Consider the following 17,197-nt stretch of genomic DNA (forward strand, 5'->3'; position numbering starts at 1 on the left):
AACATTCAAATGACAATATTTCCCAAAGTATAACTCAGATTTAATGCTATCCCCATAAGGATACCCATGAACATTTTCAAAGATGTAGCTCAAGCTCTCCTGAAATTCATATGAAACAATAAACAACCATGAATAACTAGAACAATACTTCAAAAAGAAGATAGGATGGTATTACTTTCCCAACTTCAAATTGTACTACAAAGTGGTAGTAATTAAAACAGTATGTTATTGAAATAAAGACAAACTTTCAGATCAATGGAATAGACTTAAATATCCTGAGACAGACCCTCAGCAATATGATCAATTAAACTTGATATAGAGGCAGCAAATACAATGTGGAGCAAGGAAAGATGTGGAGCAAGGAAAGCCTCTTCAAAAAGTGGTGTTGGTAAAACTTGCTAGCTAAATGCAAAAATATTAAAACAGACCTCTCTAATTTTGTTCGCAAAATCAAAAAAAGTTAATGAAGACCTTTATAATAGACTTGATAGCATAAGGTTCAAAGAGACAAACATAAGCAGAAGTCTCCTTGACTTTGAAGATAAAGGTATCTTCAAAGATGCACCACCACTGACCAAGCAAGTGGAAGCAAAGATACACAAATAGGATTCCAGTAAACTAAGAAGCCTCAGCACCTCAAAGTAAATTATGGGAAGAAAACAAAGACTGTCCAAGAAATGAGACCAAATATCTGTCCCATAAAAGGTAATTTCCAAGATATAAAAGGCACTGGTAGAGCTTAGCAAGAATAAAAAATCTAACCCATCCAAAAATGGGAAGAAGAGATAAACAAAACGTCCTCAAAGAAGAAATACAAATGGTCAAACGTACCTTGAAAAAGTGCTCTACACCATCAATTACCAGGAAGTTGCAAATCAAAATAACAATGTGATATTATGTCACAACATAGATACAAACACACAGCGAAAAAAACAAGAACCAGTGCTGGTGCAAAAGTGGGGACAATGGGGTTCTTCCACTGCTGGTGGGATTGTTGACTGGTCTAGTGTTTTGAAAAAAACAATATGGTCATTCCTCGAAAAACTAAAAATTAATATTCCATATGATCCAGCAATACCACTCATGAGAATATACCATGGGAGCCCAAAAACACAATAGTCAAAATCTAGAAACAACCCAAGTGCCCAAGAACACCGTGGAATACTATGCAGCTGTTAGGGAAAATGAAGTCATGACATTTGCTTATATAAGGATGGATATTTACATTATTATGCTGAGCAAAATAAGTCAGAGGGAAATGGTAGACACAGAATGATCACACTCATGTGTGATAATATAAAAGAGATAGTATGTAATAATTCCAAGAATAAATAGAGTTGAGGGCCAGTGTATGGTAGGAAGTTTGCCATAGAGAGGGGCAGTGCAATTAGAGTAGAGAAGGGGGCACTATAACAATAATAGTTGGAAATGATCACTCTGGATAAGAACAGGGTTCTGAAAATAGGGCAAACTAATATGAATGATATACCTTCAGTAACAATATTGTAAATACACTATCTAAAAGGAATAAAGGTGGAGGATAAAGAAAAAAAGAGAGAGAAGAACAAGTGTCCCTTAGAGACAGTCAGGGGAAAGGACAGGGAAGAGGGTAGAGGAAGACAAAGACACTGGTGGCAGGAAATGTGCACTGGTGAAAGCTGTTGACTATTGAATGACTGAAACTCAATCATAAAAAATGTTTGTAACTGTATCTCATCATAATTCAATTAAAGAATTAATTTTTTAACATTTTATAAAGCATCAATTTAATTAAAATATGAACCCTTCTAACTACTTACAAATGTTCTTTAGGTCATACTTTTTTCTTAAATTCAGAGCTTTTATATTCACCAACTACATGACATGCATGTGTGTTTTCTCTATTTTTTCCTTTTTCTTCAAAATTTGACGATATTTTGATAAGTGATATATTCACCACTAGTATCACACTAATTATGGATTGGAATACTATAATAGCCATAATGGAAAGTAACTAGAAACTATGTTGATGGATGACTATTGAAGAGTGATTTTATCATTTAAAGGAGAAAATTCTAATTGAATGTTTACATTCCAAATTAAATCAATGTCACTGACTAGCTATGAGCTTCTAGAAGTCACCCACCTGGGGCAGCATGCGATTTTCTTCCTCCAGCTGTCTTACTCTTGCCTCCAGCTGCCTAACATAGGACAATGTTGACTCTAAAATTAAAAAGAGAGAACTCAGATTATACACATAGGTCTTATTCGATGTACTTTCAGGTTATTTTGGCCTGATTTATTCAAACTGAGTAATAACTACTTACTCTGACTTTTTAAAAAAAATAAGGTTCTCTGACCCCCTTATGTAATAAAACATGTCATTGAAACTATAAGCAAGTCAAACAACTGTATAAAATTAGGGAAAATAAGACATTTTAGGATTAATATTTTAGAATTTCTTTACATACTTTATACATCAGGAATCTTAAAGATTAATCTCTCTTTTCTGTGTATTTGGAATATTTTAAACTTATAACAAACTTTAAATTTTAAAATGTTAATTATAACTAAAATAAATCCTATTAAAATAGAAATGTTTAAATAGTGTTTCAAATGTCCAATATCCTCTATTTTCCCAAAGATTGCAAATCTCACAAATATTATACTCACAATACTTTAGAGACTATATCAAAAGTTCTAAATAAGTAGATTTAAATTGAATTTGAGCTTTGATGAGGAGTATAAACCCAAAATTTCCTTAGAACTTTATCTCTTTTGCAATGTATAACAAACTTAAAATTGACCTTGTTTTCAATTCTTCAACAAGCTTGGAAAGATGTTGAAAGTTCAGAATCAACATCTTACTTTCTATCAGAGCATTAAGTTTCAATTTTCCCAAAATGCATTTCCATATTTGACATTAAAGTAGCAGATCATATTGCTTATTCTCCACCCTTAGAAATAATTAAAGAGTAGGAGGCAAGCTGGTAGTGTGCAAAAAAGGCAAATGTTTTATCTTTAACCATTCCATCTTAAGGTAGGTTGAATATTGAAGCAAATTAACACTTTAAAATAAAACCACCATAAACACTCTACCATATTGTTTTTATATAGAAACTACTTACATACACCCAGTTTAATTTTTGTACCTTTTAAAAAAAAGATAACATGGGCCAGTGAGATAGCATGGAGGTAAGGTGTTTGCCTTGCATGTAGAAGGACAGTGGTTTGAATCCCGGCATCCCATATGGTCCCCTGAGCCTGCCAAGGGCAAATTCTGAGCATAGAGCCAGGAGTAACCCCTGAGCACTGCTGGATGTGACCCAAAAATCAAAAAAAAAAAAAACAGGTAACATTTTATTTTTTTAAAATACATAGTCTTCTATGCACAAACAATTAAGCTCATGCCCAACCAGTTTACAATTTAGCTCTTTATTAAAATGTTTACAGAAACTCCTCAATAGTTCTTCACTTATCTCATACTAATGGTGATGACTGGCCTTATGCATTCCTCGAGATAGATATACAATGTAAAAGAAGTTAGAAAACATTAGTTAGATTTTGGTTCCCATTTTCAACTAACTAAAATGTTGAGTTTGCTTTATGAACTCTTCCAAAGGGAGGAAAAGACTATAGAATAAATGAATAGCAAATACACTGAGTTCATAAATGTGCTTTAACTTTATGAATAAGTGATTCATAGATCATCAATATTTGAATGTAAATTGCCTAATTTATACAATTTTAGAAACCCCACTCTATTCAAAAAGCAACTACTTGGAAGGGCTATTAAAATGAAATTTTGCTCAGAAATACTCTAGGAATATTTAAGCCATGAGCAAACACAATTTGCTCTCCTTTGTTCACGATTTTCTCTTTATATTTAGTGCACCTTTATTGACACTGTCTCTGAGGCTATGGTACTTAAAGCAGCTGAATGACTATACAGATGACTGCGTACAATGCCACTAAGTTGATTTTAATTTAGGAAATATCATTAGCCACTTTAATACCTTTTTCTAAAATCTTGGCAGTTACATATTGGATGGTTTCACTGATTCCACTTAAATTATGAAATTTATCGTATCCGTTCATAAAAGGAAAAAGACAGAAAATTCCTGAGCTTGGAAATTATTCCAGCTCCAATATGTAGTATTAAGATATGAAAGATGGGGGCTGGCGAGGTGGTACTAGAGGTAAGGTGTCTGCCTTGCAAGCGCTAGCCAAGTATCAGGACCGCGGTTCGATCCCCCGGTGTCCCATATGGTCCCCCCAAGCCGGGGCGATTTCTGATTGCTTAGCCAGGAGTAACCCCTGAGCATCAAACGGCTCAAATAACCAAAAAAAAAAAAAAAAAAGATATGAAAGATGAGGTCAAATCTTGATTTCAAATAATTCATTGAAAATATAAACTGAGACTACTAAATATAAGGGATTTTTAAATAGGTAAAAAAAAAATAAAAAGCAATGAGCAAGCTTTACAGTAAAAGCAAAGCTAATGGACAGCTTCACATTCATTTAACAACTCATTCAATTGAGTCACTGATTTGTGTTCACAGCTGATATTCTAAGAGGACCAATAATAAATCTGTCTTAAGTAAGTCACAATACAAATTCCATTTTAATATTACACACCAAATCTTTCTAGAATGTTCTTTTCAATATTTTTTAGTCTCTTGTTGTAATTCTTACTTACCAACAAACATATCTAAAATGAAAAAAAATCATAATAGGGAACAGAAAACTGGGAGGGAAAATGTCTTTTAGGTATATATAAAGAAAATAGAGAATACATAATATTTTATATACTGAGACATTGATTAGTTTATAAACCTTTTCTTTGTTTTTATTTGAAGGCAAAATCTGGTGTTGTGCGGGACTCACTGATTACTTCTGGTGATGTTTGTAGTAACATATGTGAAGCTGGGAATTTAGTTAGGGTTGGCCACATGCAAGGCCAGTACTTTGTCCCTGTACCTCTCTCTGGCCCCAGTAATATAAACTTTTAATGGAAGTAGAGTTGGTAAATATTTTTGTGGAATACTCTGTAAGACTATGTTTACGTTCCTAAACCCCTCTATGAAGAGCCACAATGGAAATCCCCAATTCTTAGACTACAACCTAAGAGAAAATAAGCATAAATAAGTATTTGTTTTGGTAAGTACTTTTTATGTTTAGTACCACAAGCTAGGCAAACTTCACTGTTAGTGCATAAGCAATGAAAATAGAAAATAATATAAATATATTATTATTATTATTAAAACATTATTAAATGAAACATAAAGCATAAGAAATGGCATACTTTTCAATCATTCACATCAAAATCCACAACTCATCTTTTTTTTTTTTTTTGGTTTTTGGGCCACACCTGGTGATGCTCAGGGGTTACTCCTGGCTGTCTGCTCAGAAATAGCTCCTGGCAGGCACAGGGGACCATATGGGACACCGGGATTCGAACCAACCTCCTTTGGTCCTGGATCGGCTGTTTGCAAGGCAAACACCACTGTGCTATCTCTCCAGGCCCACAACTCATCTTAAGTAACTATTAGAAATTAAATATTATAATATCTGTGATGACTATTAGAAATGAAATCTGATAATACCCAGGATGATCAAAATCTGATACTACTTGTATATGTGAGAAAGTAAAACACACTATGTGCTGGAACATACTTTACAACTAATACAATCTTTTTTCCTGTGTCTTTTTTTCCTCTTTATTCAAGAAACTTCCAAAATGATAAAATGTAGAAAATAAACTTCTGTTTCATTAGAAAGGAAAACAGAGGCTATGTACATTAACAGAAAAAAAAAAACGTATTTGACAAACTCTAATATTATTTTTACTGTAAAAAAGTCTCTTGTACACACACCTATCTGCACTATAATTTGAGCTGGTTATATAGTGATGGTTAAAAGCTATAAAGACAGACTTCATAGAGTTTTGGCTTTCAGAAAATTGATAATAAAATTCCAAAAGAGAATTCAGGTCTCCTCTTCTCCCACTCTGACAAAACAGCAAATTATTAGATACTTTATATGCTATATATGTTATGTGGGCAGACTGTGTATTTAAAAGGGCACTTTCTGTAAGAATGATATAACTAGTAAGAAGGGAAGGTATGAAATTTAATAAAAAAGTAATATAAAATTCAGTACTAACATGTGAAATGGGGAATCAAATATATCAATGTTTTCTAGCCCCCAAAAGGAAGAAACAAGCTTACTGCTTGGTAGCTCAGAGAGATATGAGTGTAGTATTAAAAAAAAGGCAAGGGCCATGGGCCAAAATGATAGCACAGCGGTAAGGCATTTGCCTTTCACGCGACCAACATAGGACAGATCCCGGTTCAAATCCCGGCATCCCATATATTACCCCCTGAGCCTGCCAGGGACAATTTCTGAGTGCGGTCAGGAGTAACCCCTCAGCATCTTAGGGTGTGAACCAAACTCACCCCACACACAAGGCAAGGGCCAGAAAAAAGAATAATGTTGTTATTAGCATTTAGGAAAAATATCCATCCTTAAAGTCACCCATGAATTACCTTAATAATTGTAGATAAAATTATTTATAATTAATAGTTGCAAGTTCTAATTTTAGATCTTATAATTAAAAGCAAAGAAAGACGCTATTCTAGATGCCATCCTAGGTTCAGTGCAAAGACTAAGACCACCAACCACAGAAGATGGATTAAAATGGCACTGAGGTAACAGAACCTCTAGATTCACAAAGACTGACTTCACCATAAGTCCTACCTCAGAATCTGTGCAGATACTGAGACCTCTAAACACAGAGCTCTGATTGTATCACCCTGGACAGAGCAGAAGTCTTCCACACACCAAAAAAAACAAAACAAAACAAAACAAAAAAAACACCACCAGGAGAGTAATGATTCTGAGCAAAGAGCTGATCCCATGACACTATACTCCTAGGACGGAGAAACCCCATATCGCATAGGGCAAGTGAATTCCTTTTCGAATGACCCCAATATTTACTGTGCCAGGGCAGGAAGAAAAAAAACAAAAATACAAAAAACACAAAACCTTGGACATTTTATATATATATATATCTTACCTTCATTTATTATCGTTATTATTATTTTTATTTACCTAGCTATTTTGGTCGATTTCTCTGTTTGGATGTGATTATTGAAATTGTTGTCCCCAATTATTCTTATTTTTTTTTCTCTCTTCCTTTCTCTTCTTTCGTTTTGTGCTACGCCATGTTTCTTATTTCAAGACCACGGTGTGTTTTTTGTTTTTTTTTGTTTGTTTGTTTGTTTCTTATTTTTTTTATTATTTTTTTAATCTGTTTTTTGTGGTGCCTATCAATATAACCGGAGTCCTCACTGGATATTTGACACTTCTTTTGGTACTGGTGGAGTGTTTCACCTTCTTGTTCTCATTCACTTCCCAAATTGATGATGAGAACCTCTAGAAGGATTCTACCCATTTTCGGGGTATTAGACCCTTACCCCAGTTTATTTACTTTCTCTTTTTCAGGCAAAACCACGTAACTTGAACTAGCTAGCCCTGCCCCCAATTACAGGGGGAAATAAGGGAGGCATCAAGACCAAACTGATGCAAGACTACTAAGTAGTAGGTTAGACACAGAGGGGACCACATATTCTAGCCGCCATGAGGGTGAGGGAAGAGGAAATGGGAGGTAGGACAAAAATGGAGGGTTAGGGAGGACAATTTGGGGATGGGAAGCCCCCCTGATTTTATGTAAATATGTACCTAAAATATTATTGTCAGCAATATGTAAGCCACTATGATCAAAATAAAAATTATATTAAAAAAATAAATAAATAAGTTCACCAACATGATACCCTCCAGTTTCATCCATATGTACAGTGGCTACTTACAAATACGCAGGTCTAGCAAGAGGTGGGGATGTGGTGAAATGGGATCTCAGATACTTTTGGTGGGAATAAAATAGAACAGCCCTAAAGAAAAACAGTATGAATTTTCCTCAAATTTTTTAAGTAGAGCTACCATATTGTCAAATAGTTCCAACATCTGAGTATGCATGCATGAGAATAAATACAAGAATGTGCACTAAAAAAAAAAAAAAAAAAAGTTTTGATTAAATCGAAATGCTAACTGGTATCCAAAGTCCTCCAAAGGGTGGAAAACAAAATCTAGGAATGATCCATTCTAAGACAAATAACAAAATTTGGTACATTATAAAGGAGGAAACTAATATAAAAGATTAATGTTAGCTTTCTAAGTTAGCTCTGGCCAGACAGAGGTCACCTGACTTCTAATGAGGCAAATCTCTTATTGAACCCTGAACTCCAAAGATACCTAATGGGATTAATGCTAAATTTATACCACCACCACCTCTACAGGTTTTAACAGAATCCTAAGGAAATTACTTCAGAAAATTTAAGGAAATATATATTTTTAAATTATTATTTTTCTAAAAAATTGTTTCTTCCTCAGGCAAGCAAAGGTCAGCTTTCTACTTAGAATTTATATTAGCTCCTAAAGTAAAGGTGATTACATTTCTCAGTAATTTGATGCCTTTCTTACTTAAAAAAATTAATTGGAATTAGTATTTTCAGGTCTCCTTGGAAACTTAATTCAGACAATCTTATTAGCAAAGATAGGATATTATTTTCAACAGGGCTACATTTATTCTAAATAAGTTACCAAAAAATGGTATCAGACCTTGTTCCAGTTCCTTTTCTTAGAAACTAATTCTACCTTTTACAAGATAAAGTTGACTTTGTGAACTTAGACCTCAGAAAGTTATTTTCTATCCTACTCTTTACCTGTTCACTGGCACTGAATATAAATTACCTTAGCTTTGGGTCCCACACTTTTCCCTGACACTCATTTTATTCTGCCTAGTGCTTATTCTTATTATTCTTCACCATATCAGTGTATGCACACATGAGGAGTCACTTTCTGATCATTAGAATTTCTAAAGATTGGAAGAAACTATTTGGGGTGATAATATGTCTCTTGTTATTGGAGGTGCATGAGCTCAGTGAGGCTGTGAGCTGCTGAAGTAGCTTGGGAAGGGCAATGCACACTGATCCATAACAATGCAAGTCTTTTTTGCTTTGTGAAGAAAAAAAATGTCATTTCAAAGGAAAAGAAAAACATCTCTGTCCTGCTATTTTAACTAAGGGCAGAAATGTTATTTTTCTAAGAGTGCTTTGACAGAAAAATAATCATGAATTCTGTTCTCTTAATGTCATGTGAGTGCTGTATTTTTAAAGTTTAGGTTTTATTTCATTTATTGATTTATCTAAAAGTAACTAGTTAAATGGAATACCACAAGTTGATGATTTGCAGATAATCCATTTAGAAGTTGGAGGAAAATAAGCAGCTATGTAACCTTTAATAAAATATAGTCACCATAACTCTGTTTGGGTCTCTCTCATCTTTCCAAACATGGCATTTTCCTATATATACGGTCTAAGTATCCTATATACCTACCTTCTCACGAGAAATTCAAAACTGGTGACATTCTGTCTCTCTGTCTCTGTCTCTGTCTCTCTCTTTCTCTCTCTCTTGCTCTGTTTCCACTGAGCAAGACCATGTCTAATAATTCTTTTTTTTAAGACAGCATATGATCTTTATCACGGTGTTACTAACTTATTGATGAAGTTAGGAATGCACAAATATATTTGTCTTTCTGTTTTTTTAAAGCTTTACCTGCTTCTTAGAACTTTCGGCTCCCATGTCAGTTTGAAAATGTTGCCCAGAATGAATGCTATGTTGAGGTAAAGTCTTCAAAACACATAAAATATTAAGAAACCTAAAGTGAAGTGTGGATTGGGTGCAACTGTTTGCCCTAAAATTGCCTTTCTTTACTAATGCCTTTGAAAGAAAACCTGAGACACACAAAAGACACTGGGAAACTAACAATAAAATGGGCTAAAACTGAACTGTGTGGAAAATATTTCAAACTCTAAAAAGCTCCTTAGTCTGAGTATTGTTTGAAAACTATTCAGGGTTAAAATGAGCCTTTCTACTATTCTGTTGCTGCTGTTACTGCTATCATTTTTCAGAGAAAATAACTGCCTTTCCTCAATGCTAGAGGATGTAAATTGTTGTCATTTTAATAAATGAAACAATTTTCCTCATTGTTTGTGGCCCCATTGCAAGTATATCTTGTGGATATAATCAGTGCATACACAAGGAAGTAAATGTTAAAAATGATATTTCTTCAAAGAACAACTATTTAGATTTCTTGTGTATATTTATATTTTAAAGCTTACATATAGTTTCCTTTTATCTACCGTGAATTTCAGAAAATTTTAAAATTTAAATTATATAGCAAATCATCATTAATTTGGACTATCAGTTTGGAATTCGTAAAAAAAAATGTCACTAAAATATATACTCTCCCCACTGGCTCTACTTATTCTCTTACAGCTGGCAAAAACAAACTTAAAGGGTAACAACTAAAGAACCATTCCCTTACATAAAGTTTTCAAAACATTTTAGCACTATTTTTATGCACACAAAGTAATATAATATAAGCAAAATTGGAGTGTATATACTTTTTTGTTTGTTTGCTTGTTTGTTTCTTAATTTTTATTGTGGCCAAAGTGAATTACAACTCTTTCACGGCTATATTTAAGGTACATAGTGACAATGAATCGGGCATTTCCGCCACCAGTGGTGTCCTCCCTCCACGCCTGTTCCCAGCATGCATCCCATGTCTCCCTCCTTTACTCCCCAGAATACTAGTATAACTGGTCTTCACTTGTATAGCTTGCTGTGGATTAGGTATAGATTCTCTTGTCATTGACTTTGTGTTTGATGTTCAGATCTGACCATTTTTATTTCCACTATTTCCATGCGAGTGTCTGGACCTGGTACCATTGGTTTTTCCCTCTCAATTTATGAGGATGAACAAGATGATTCAAACAATGTGGTTCTGTTGGAGATATATATAAAAAAAATGTAAAAGAAAAAAGAGAAAAAACAACAACTAGGAGGAGTCCTTCTAGATGTTATAAGTATCAATTTAGAAGAGGGCAGAGAAAAAAAGGAGAAAAACAATACAAAATAAAACAATAACAAAAAAACTAGCAAAGTGAAACAAGAAAAATACAAAAAAAAAGAACCAAAAAAAAAACCAGTAAAAAAATAAACAAAAACAAAAACAAAAACAAAGCCAGCAACTACAAAAAAGACACACATGGAAAGAAAGAAAGAAAGAGAGAGAGAGAAAGAAAGAAAGAAAGAAAGAAAGAAAGAAAGAAAGAAAGAAAGAAAGAAAGAAAGAAAGAAAGAAAGAAAGAAAGGAAGGAAGGAAGGAAGGAAGGAAGGAAGGAAGGAAGGAAGGAAGGAAGGAAGGAAGGAAGGAAGGAAGGAAGGAAGGAAGGAAGGAAGGAAAGAAGAAAGAAAGAAAGAAAGAAAGAAAGAAAGAAAGAAAGAAAGAAAGAAAGAAAGAAAGAAAGAAAGAAAGAAAGAAAGAAAGAAAGAAAGAAAGAAAGAAAGAAAGAAAGAAAGAAAGAAAGAAAGAAAGAAAGAAAGAAAGAAGAGTAAAATAAAGAAGAAAGAAAAAAAGAAGAAAGAAAAGTAAAAAAAAAACCCAACCAGCAACTATATAAAACGGTTTGTGCTTCTCCTTCTTCTCCTCCTCCTCCTCCTTCTTTCTTCTTCTTCTTCTTCTTCTTCTTCTTCTTCTTCTTCTTCTTCTTCTTCTTCTTCTTCTTCTTCTTCTTCTTCTTCTTCTTCTGCTGCTGCTGCTGCTGCTGCTGCTTCTTTCTTCTCTTTTTCTCCCTCTTTCTCTTCTCCTCCTGTTATTCTTCTCCTCCTCCTCTTCTTTTCTTTCTTCTTCTTTTTTTCTTCTTTTCTTCTTCTACTTCAACTTCTCCTCCTTCTCCTTCTCCTTTTTTTCTTCTTTTTTTGCAAAGGCGTAGTAAGTATTGGAGAAGTTAGAAAGGGAATTCCCTTGGCCTAAGAGATTTTGGGTTTCTCCACCTTTGAAACATGCTGTCATGAGAACCAGGAGAAGGCTCCGTACAAGCTCTTTTTCTCTCCCCAAGGTGTTTTTATGGTGCCAGGCATCTTTCCACTCAGTTGTGGATGATATAACCAGGTCTCTCTAACTCGATATCTTGGTACTTACACAGGTCATAGAACGAAGCCTAGGAATAGTCTTTCTTTATAGTTCTAGAACTTCTGTTCCATCACTGTTGTTTTATTCAGACTTTTATAATTGGTGGTCTCAGTTTTTGCACAGATTCTAGGGCAAAGACTGGAATAGAGTTTTTAGATTATGATTCCAGAAGTTCTATTCAATCGTAGTTGTACAGTCAGGTCTCTGGTATTGAAGATCTTAGTTTTTGTACAGATCCTAGGCCGAAGCCTTAGGCTGGTCTTTTTTTTATTGGTGACAGGGTAAGTTCTGCCCAGTCTTGATTGTCAAAGTTGATTGTCAGTAGTTGGTAATCTTGGTCTTTGCATAGGTCAAATAAAGGACCAAGTGTCTTCTGATTTCATCTTACCATTAGAACAATCTGCTCTTAGATCAAGTCATTGTCGTTTCCTCTTTGTCAGGATATCATATCAAAACTGGCGTAAGTTGGTGTTAGAGAGATATTAAGATTTTCCCAGGGGGAGTTTGGTTTCTGGTGTTGTTGCAAGGAATGGTGTTGGTTCCTTGTCTGAGGTCTAGGTCTCAAAATTGGACAGTCGCTACCAGGTCACATGGAGTCTAAGTTGGGTCCACATGACACATGTTCAGTGTGGGAGGTGCCCTTGTATTATAAAATGTATGGGTCCTTATCTCTAGTAGAAAAGAGCTTGTTTCTATATATAATTTTCCCCCTCCCTTTTTAGTATGCCTTTACAGAAAGGAATGGTGCCATATTATATTGTTGGTGCATTTGGTGTAAGAATTTCTTACATTAAAGGCTACAAAATCATTGTGTCCTGATTTTGACCTGAGCTTTCATTCCAGGCAAGACTTTTTCTATTATGTTTTCATACCAACAGAGCCGAAACAGGTGAAGTTAAAGAGAAAAAGGAGCGTATACACTTTAGAATATTTTGTGTATGCTATCTATTTGGACATATTTATAAATAAACACTTCATAATGACTGTAGTTAGTGTACATTTATTGAGCACATACTATGTGCTAAACACTTTAAGACAAGTTACCAAATACATATTGGGTTCCTCTGCTCAAGGAGCATTTAATAATATTTAGTAAGACTTAGTAAGGAAGATTTAGTAAGTTGGATTTTTAGTTTAAATAGGAAAGTCAATGTCAGAGTTGGACCTCATGAGCTAGTACAGTAGGTTAAGATGCTTGTTTTTCCATGTGGCCAACACACAGTTTCCTAAGTGCTGCCAGAAGTGATTCCCAAGCACACAGCCAAAGTAAAAGCCCTGGGCAAGGAAATAAAAAGTGAATAGCAGGGTGCCAGTCTACAAGAAGCAGTGTCACTCAGCTGTAAAATAAACAGATAAAAAAAGGGAATAAACATACTAAACAATGGCAAACACTTGGCTCTGAATTATAAAAATAAGTAACAAGCATTGGAGTTAGGTGGAGAGTAATAAAGATGGACTATAGATGACATGGGTAATGTGGCGGAGAGTTGTAGGCACTTCAGAGGTTGTGGGTTCGATTACATTGTATATCAATACCATAACTTTTAATCCTATTATAACCATGTTACTAACACTATAATTTAAAAATAATAAGAAATAATATGATTTTATGAAAGATGGAAACACAGAAGCCTGGTGGACAAAGAAGAACTACAAGATACATGCATCCAAAACCAAGTTTCCCCTGCCCTGAACCTCAAAAAGAATCAACCAGTTTCCCTTATGGACACAGAAACAAATCTTGCATATTTTCTGTTTGGATACAGATTTCAACAACTGAAAGGAGATTTTAAATAATTTTTCATATAATAAGTCTATTAAGTAACTATTTATGTAGTTCTTTTCCCTGCCATTTTACAGTAATTTTCAAATTGATTATATGTTACCCTAGAAATGTGCATTGTATTATAAAATAGCAATCAGATCAATGATTTGTATGTATGCAATATCATAAAAATCAAGGGTGCTTCTTTAATTTTTTTGTTTGTTTTTTGGGTCACACCCAGCAGCACACAGGGGTTACTTCTGGCTCTATACTCAGAAATTGCTCCTGGCAGGCTCGGGGGACCATGTGGGATGCAGAGATTCTACTTTTTTCCTTTATTTAAACATCTTGATTACATATATGATTGTAATTAGGTTTCAATCATGTAAAGAACATCCCCATTCACCAGTGAAACATTTCCACCACCAATGTCCCAAATCTCCTTCCATCCCCCCACCCCCCCCACCTGTACTCCAGACATTCCTTCCAGTTCCCTCATTCATTCACATGATTATGGTAGTTCTCTGTGTAGTTATTTCTATAACTTCACTCACCACTCTTTGTGATGAGCTTTATGAAGTGAGCTGGAAGTTCCAGCCCTCCTCTCATTGTCTCTAAGGATTGCTGCAAAAATGACTTTTATTTTTCTTAAAAACCATAGATGAGTGAGACTATTCTGTGTCTCTCTCTCTTCCTCTGACTTATTTCACTCAGCATGATCATCCTTCTGCATGCAAGGCAAACGCCCTATCTCCATGCTGTCTCTCTGGCCCTTCTTTCATTTTTTAAAGCATATAGAACTGAGAATTTTTGTTTTCACTGGAGCAACCTCTTATCAAATACATAACTACTCTGTTTGCAAAGACAAAATTCAAAAAAATTTTAAAGCAAAATTTAAAAGAAATAATAGAAATCAAATGTTAAAATAGACTATCTTCCTTATTGAAAGAACAATTTATTCATCTTTATAATTTTAGTCTGGCACCTCAAATAACTATTAAACTAAGAAGCAAGTTGATTCTTCAACATGAAAAATGACCTTTAAGTTAAAAATGTCTCTATAAATAAAGCTCAGGTCTATTAGAGAAAAATAAATTGCTAACTATTAACTTTAAAAATTGAGTAAAGTAGAAGTATCAGAAGAGAATAAGACATTCCCATTAAGTTGTTGGTTTTTTTGTTTTTTGTTTGTTTGTTTGTTTGTTTGTTTGCTTGTTTGTTTGTTGGGGGGCTATACCTTGCCAGGCTCAGGTATTTTTACTGGCTCTGTACTTATGAATTACTCCTAGCAGGAGATCATGTGGGATGCTGAAGATTGAACTCAGTATGCCACATGCATGGCAAATACCCTACCAGCTATGTTATTGCTTCAGCCCCCCTTTCTTTCTTTATTATTAAATTGCTTTATTTAAGCTCTATGATTACATAAATGTTTATAGTTGGGTTTCTGTTATAGAATGTATACCACCCTTTACAGTGCACCTTTCCCTCTACTAATGTCCCAAACTTCCCTCCCAACCCCAAACCCACTTATCTTTTTTTATTATTTTTAATTTTTATTTTGATCATAATGGCTTACATATCTTTTACAGTAGTATTTTAGGTACATATTAACATTGAATTAGGGGAATACTCATCACCAAATTTGTCCTCCCCCCATCCCAGTTCCCTTTCTGCAACCCATATACCCCACCACCGCCACCCCCGTACTGCTAGAGTAGGTGGTCCCCTCTTTGTCTAGCTTACTATTAGTGATCATATATCTGTTTGGTCCTGGTACCCTCCCTTGTTTCCCCCTCTATTTAAGAGGTGGAGCTACATAAATCGAGTTATGTGGTTTTGTTTGAAGGAAAGAAAAGCAACAAATTGGGGTACAAAATAAGAGAGAAAAAGTCAAATACGCTGAAAATGGGCGAAGTCCTTCTAGACTCTAGAATCTAGAGGCTTTCAACCTCAGTTTGAGAGAGGATGTGAAAAAGGTAATTGAAACACTACAACAATACAGAAAGAAAAATCAAATTAAATATCCAGTGAGCACTACAGCAATAAAGACAAGCACCACACAATAGTCTCGGTTCTGAGCTCAAATCATGCCGGAGTGCAAAAAGAAAGAAAAAGAGAAGATAAAATAAAATAATATTGGAGACATCAATATATACACCAATATAAAGACGTCAAAAAATCCCACTTATCTTTATACAGGCATTTGGATTCTCTCAGAAATGCATATTATATGCCATGCATATCACATTATCCCCTTTCAGCACGCAGTTCTTGTTCAGAGTGACCAGTTCCAACGATTATTGTAATAGAGGATTCATCTCTACTCGACTATATTCACCACACTTGTGGCAAGCTTCCTACCATAGACTGGCCCTCGTGACCCTCTTCTCTATCGATCTGGATATTATTAACATACTTTCTTTTATTTTTCTTATATCCCACAGGAAATGAGATTATTCTATGTCATGCCCTCACCCTATGAATCATTTAACCCAGCATAATACTCTCATGTCCATTCATGTATGACTTTATTTTTCCTAATGGCTGCATAGTATTTCATTGTGTAGACAGCAGTTTCCATTGTATAGATGGAGTTTCTTTTTTTTTTTTTTTTTTGGTTTTTGGGCCACACCCTGTGACGCTCAGGGGTTACTCCTGGCTATGCGCTCAGAAGTCGCTCCTGGCTTGGGGGACCATATGGGACGCCGGGGGATCGAACCGTGGTCCGTCCTAGGGTAGCGCAGGTAAGGCAGGCACCTTACCTTTAGCGCCACCGCCCGGCCCCGATGGAGTTTCTTTATCTTCATCTTTTGTCAGGCACCTGGGTTGTTTCCGGATTCTGGCTATTAAAAGAGTGCTACAATTAATATAGAAGTGTGGAGGGCATTTCTGTATTACATTTTTGTGTTGCTCGGGTATATCTCTAGGAGTATTTACAGATCATATGGTAGCTCAATTTCTAGTTTTTTTAAGGAATGTCAATATTGTTTTTCCAGAAACACTAGCCTAAGAGCATCCCCATAAGAAGTGAATGACAGATCCTTTCTCCCTGCATCCACACCATCACTAGTTGTGCTTGTTCTTTGTGATGTGTGCCAGTCTCTGTGGTAAGAGATGATAACATATTGTTTTTATTTGCATTTCCCTGGTGATTAGTGCTGTGGAGCATTTTATCATGTGCCTTTGGACGTCTGTCTTTCTTCTTTGAGTAAATGTTCATTCCTACCACCTTTTTTTTTTTTTTTTTTTTTGCTTAGGGTTAAATGTTTCTTTTCTTGCAAAGTTCAATCAGTCCCTTGTATATCTTAGATGTTAGCCGCTTATCAGATGAGTATTGAATGAATAGTTTATCC

General features: G+C 34.9%; 1 protein-coding gene across 4 annotated transcripts in view; it reads right to left on the reverse strand.

Annotated features, from left to right (window-relative positions):
- Positions 1-17,197, reverse strand: part of CCDC85A (coiled-coil domain containing 85A) — a 227,984-nt gene that overhangs the window by 46,259 nt on the left and 164,528 nt on the right. For 3 of the 4 annotated variants that reach the window (XM_049784781.1, XM_049784780.1, XM_049784782.1), the window contains exon 3: positions 2,126-2,202. The exons of the other annotated variant lie outside the window; for it this stretch is intronic. In XM_049784781.1, coding sequence (XP_049640738.1) covers positions 2,126-2,202 — 77 coding nt within the window. The remainder of the gene's footprint in view (positions 1-2,125; positions 2,203-17,197) is intronic. 4 annotated transcript variants of the gene reach the window in all.

Source organism: Suncus etruscus, chromosome 12 (genome assembly GCF_024139225.1).
Source record: "Suncus etruscus isolate mSunEtr1 chromosome 12, mSunEtr1.pri.cur, whole genome shotgun sequence".
Lineage (NCBI taxonomy): Eukaryota > Metazoa > Chordata > Mammalia > Eulipotyphla > Soricidae > Suncus > Suncus etruscus.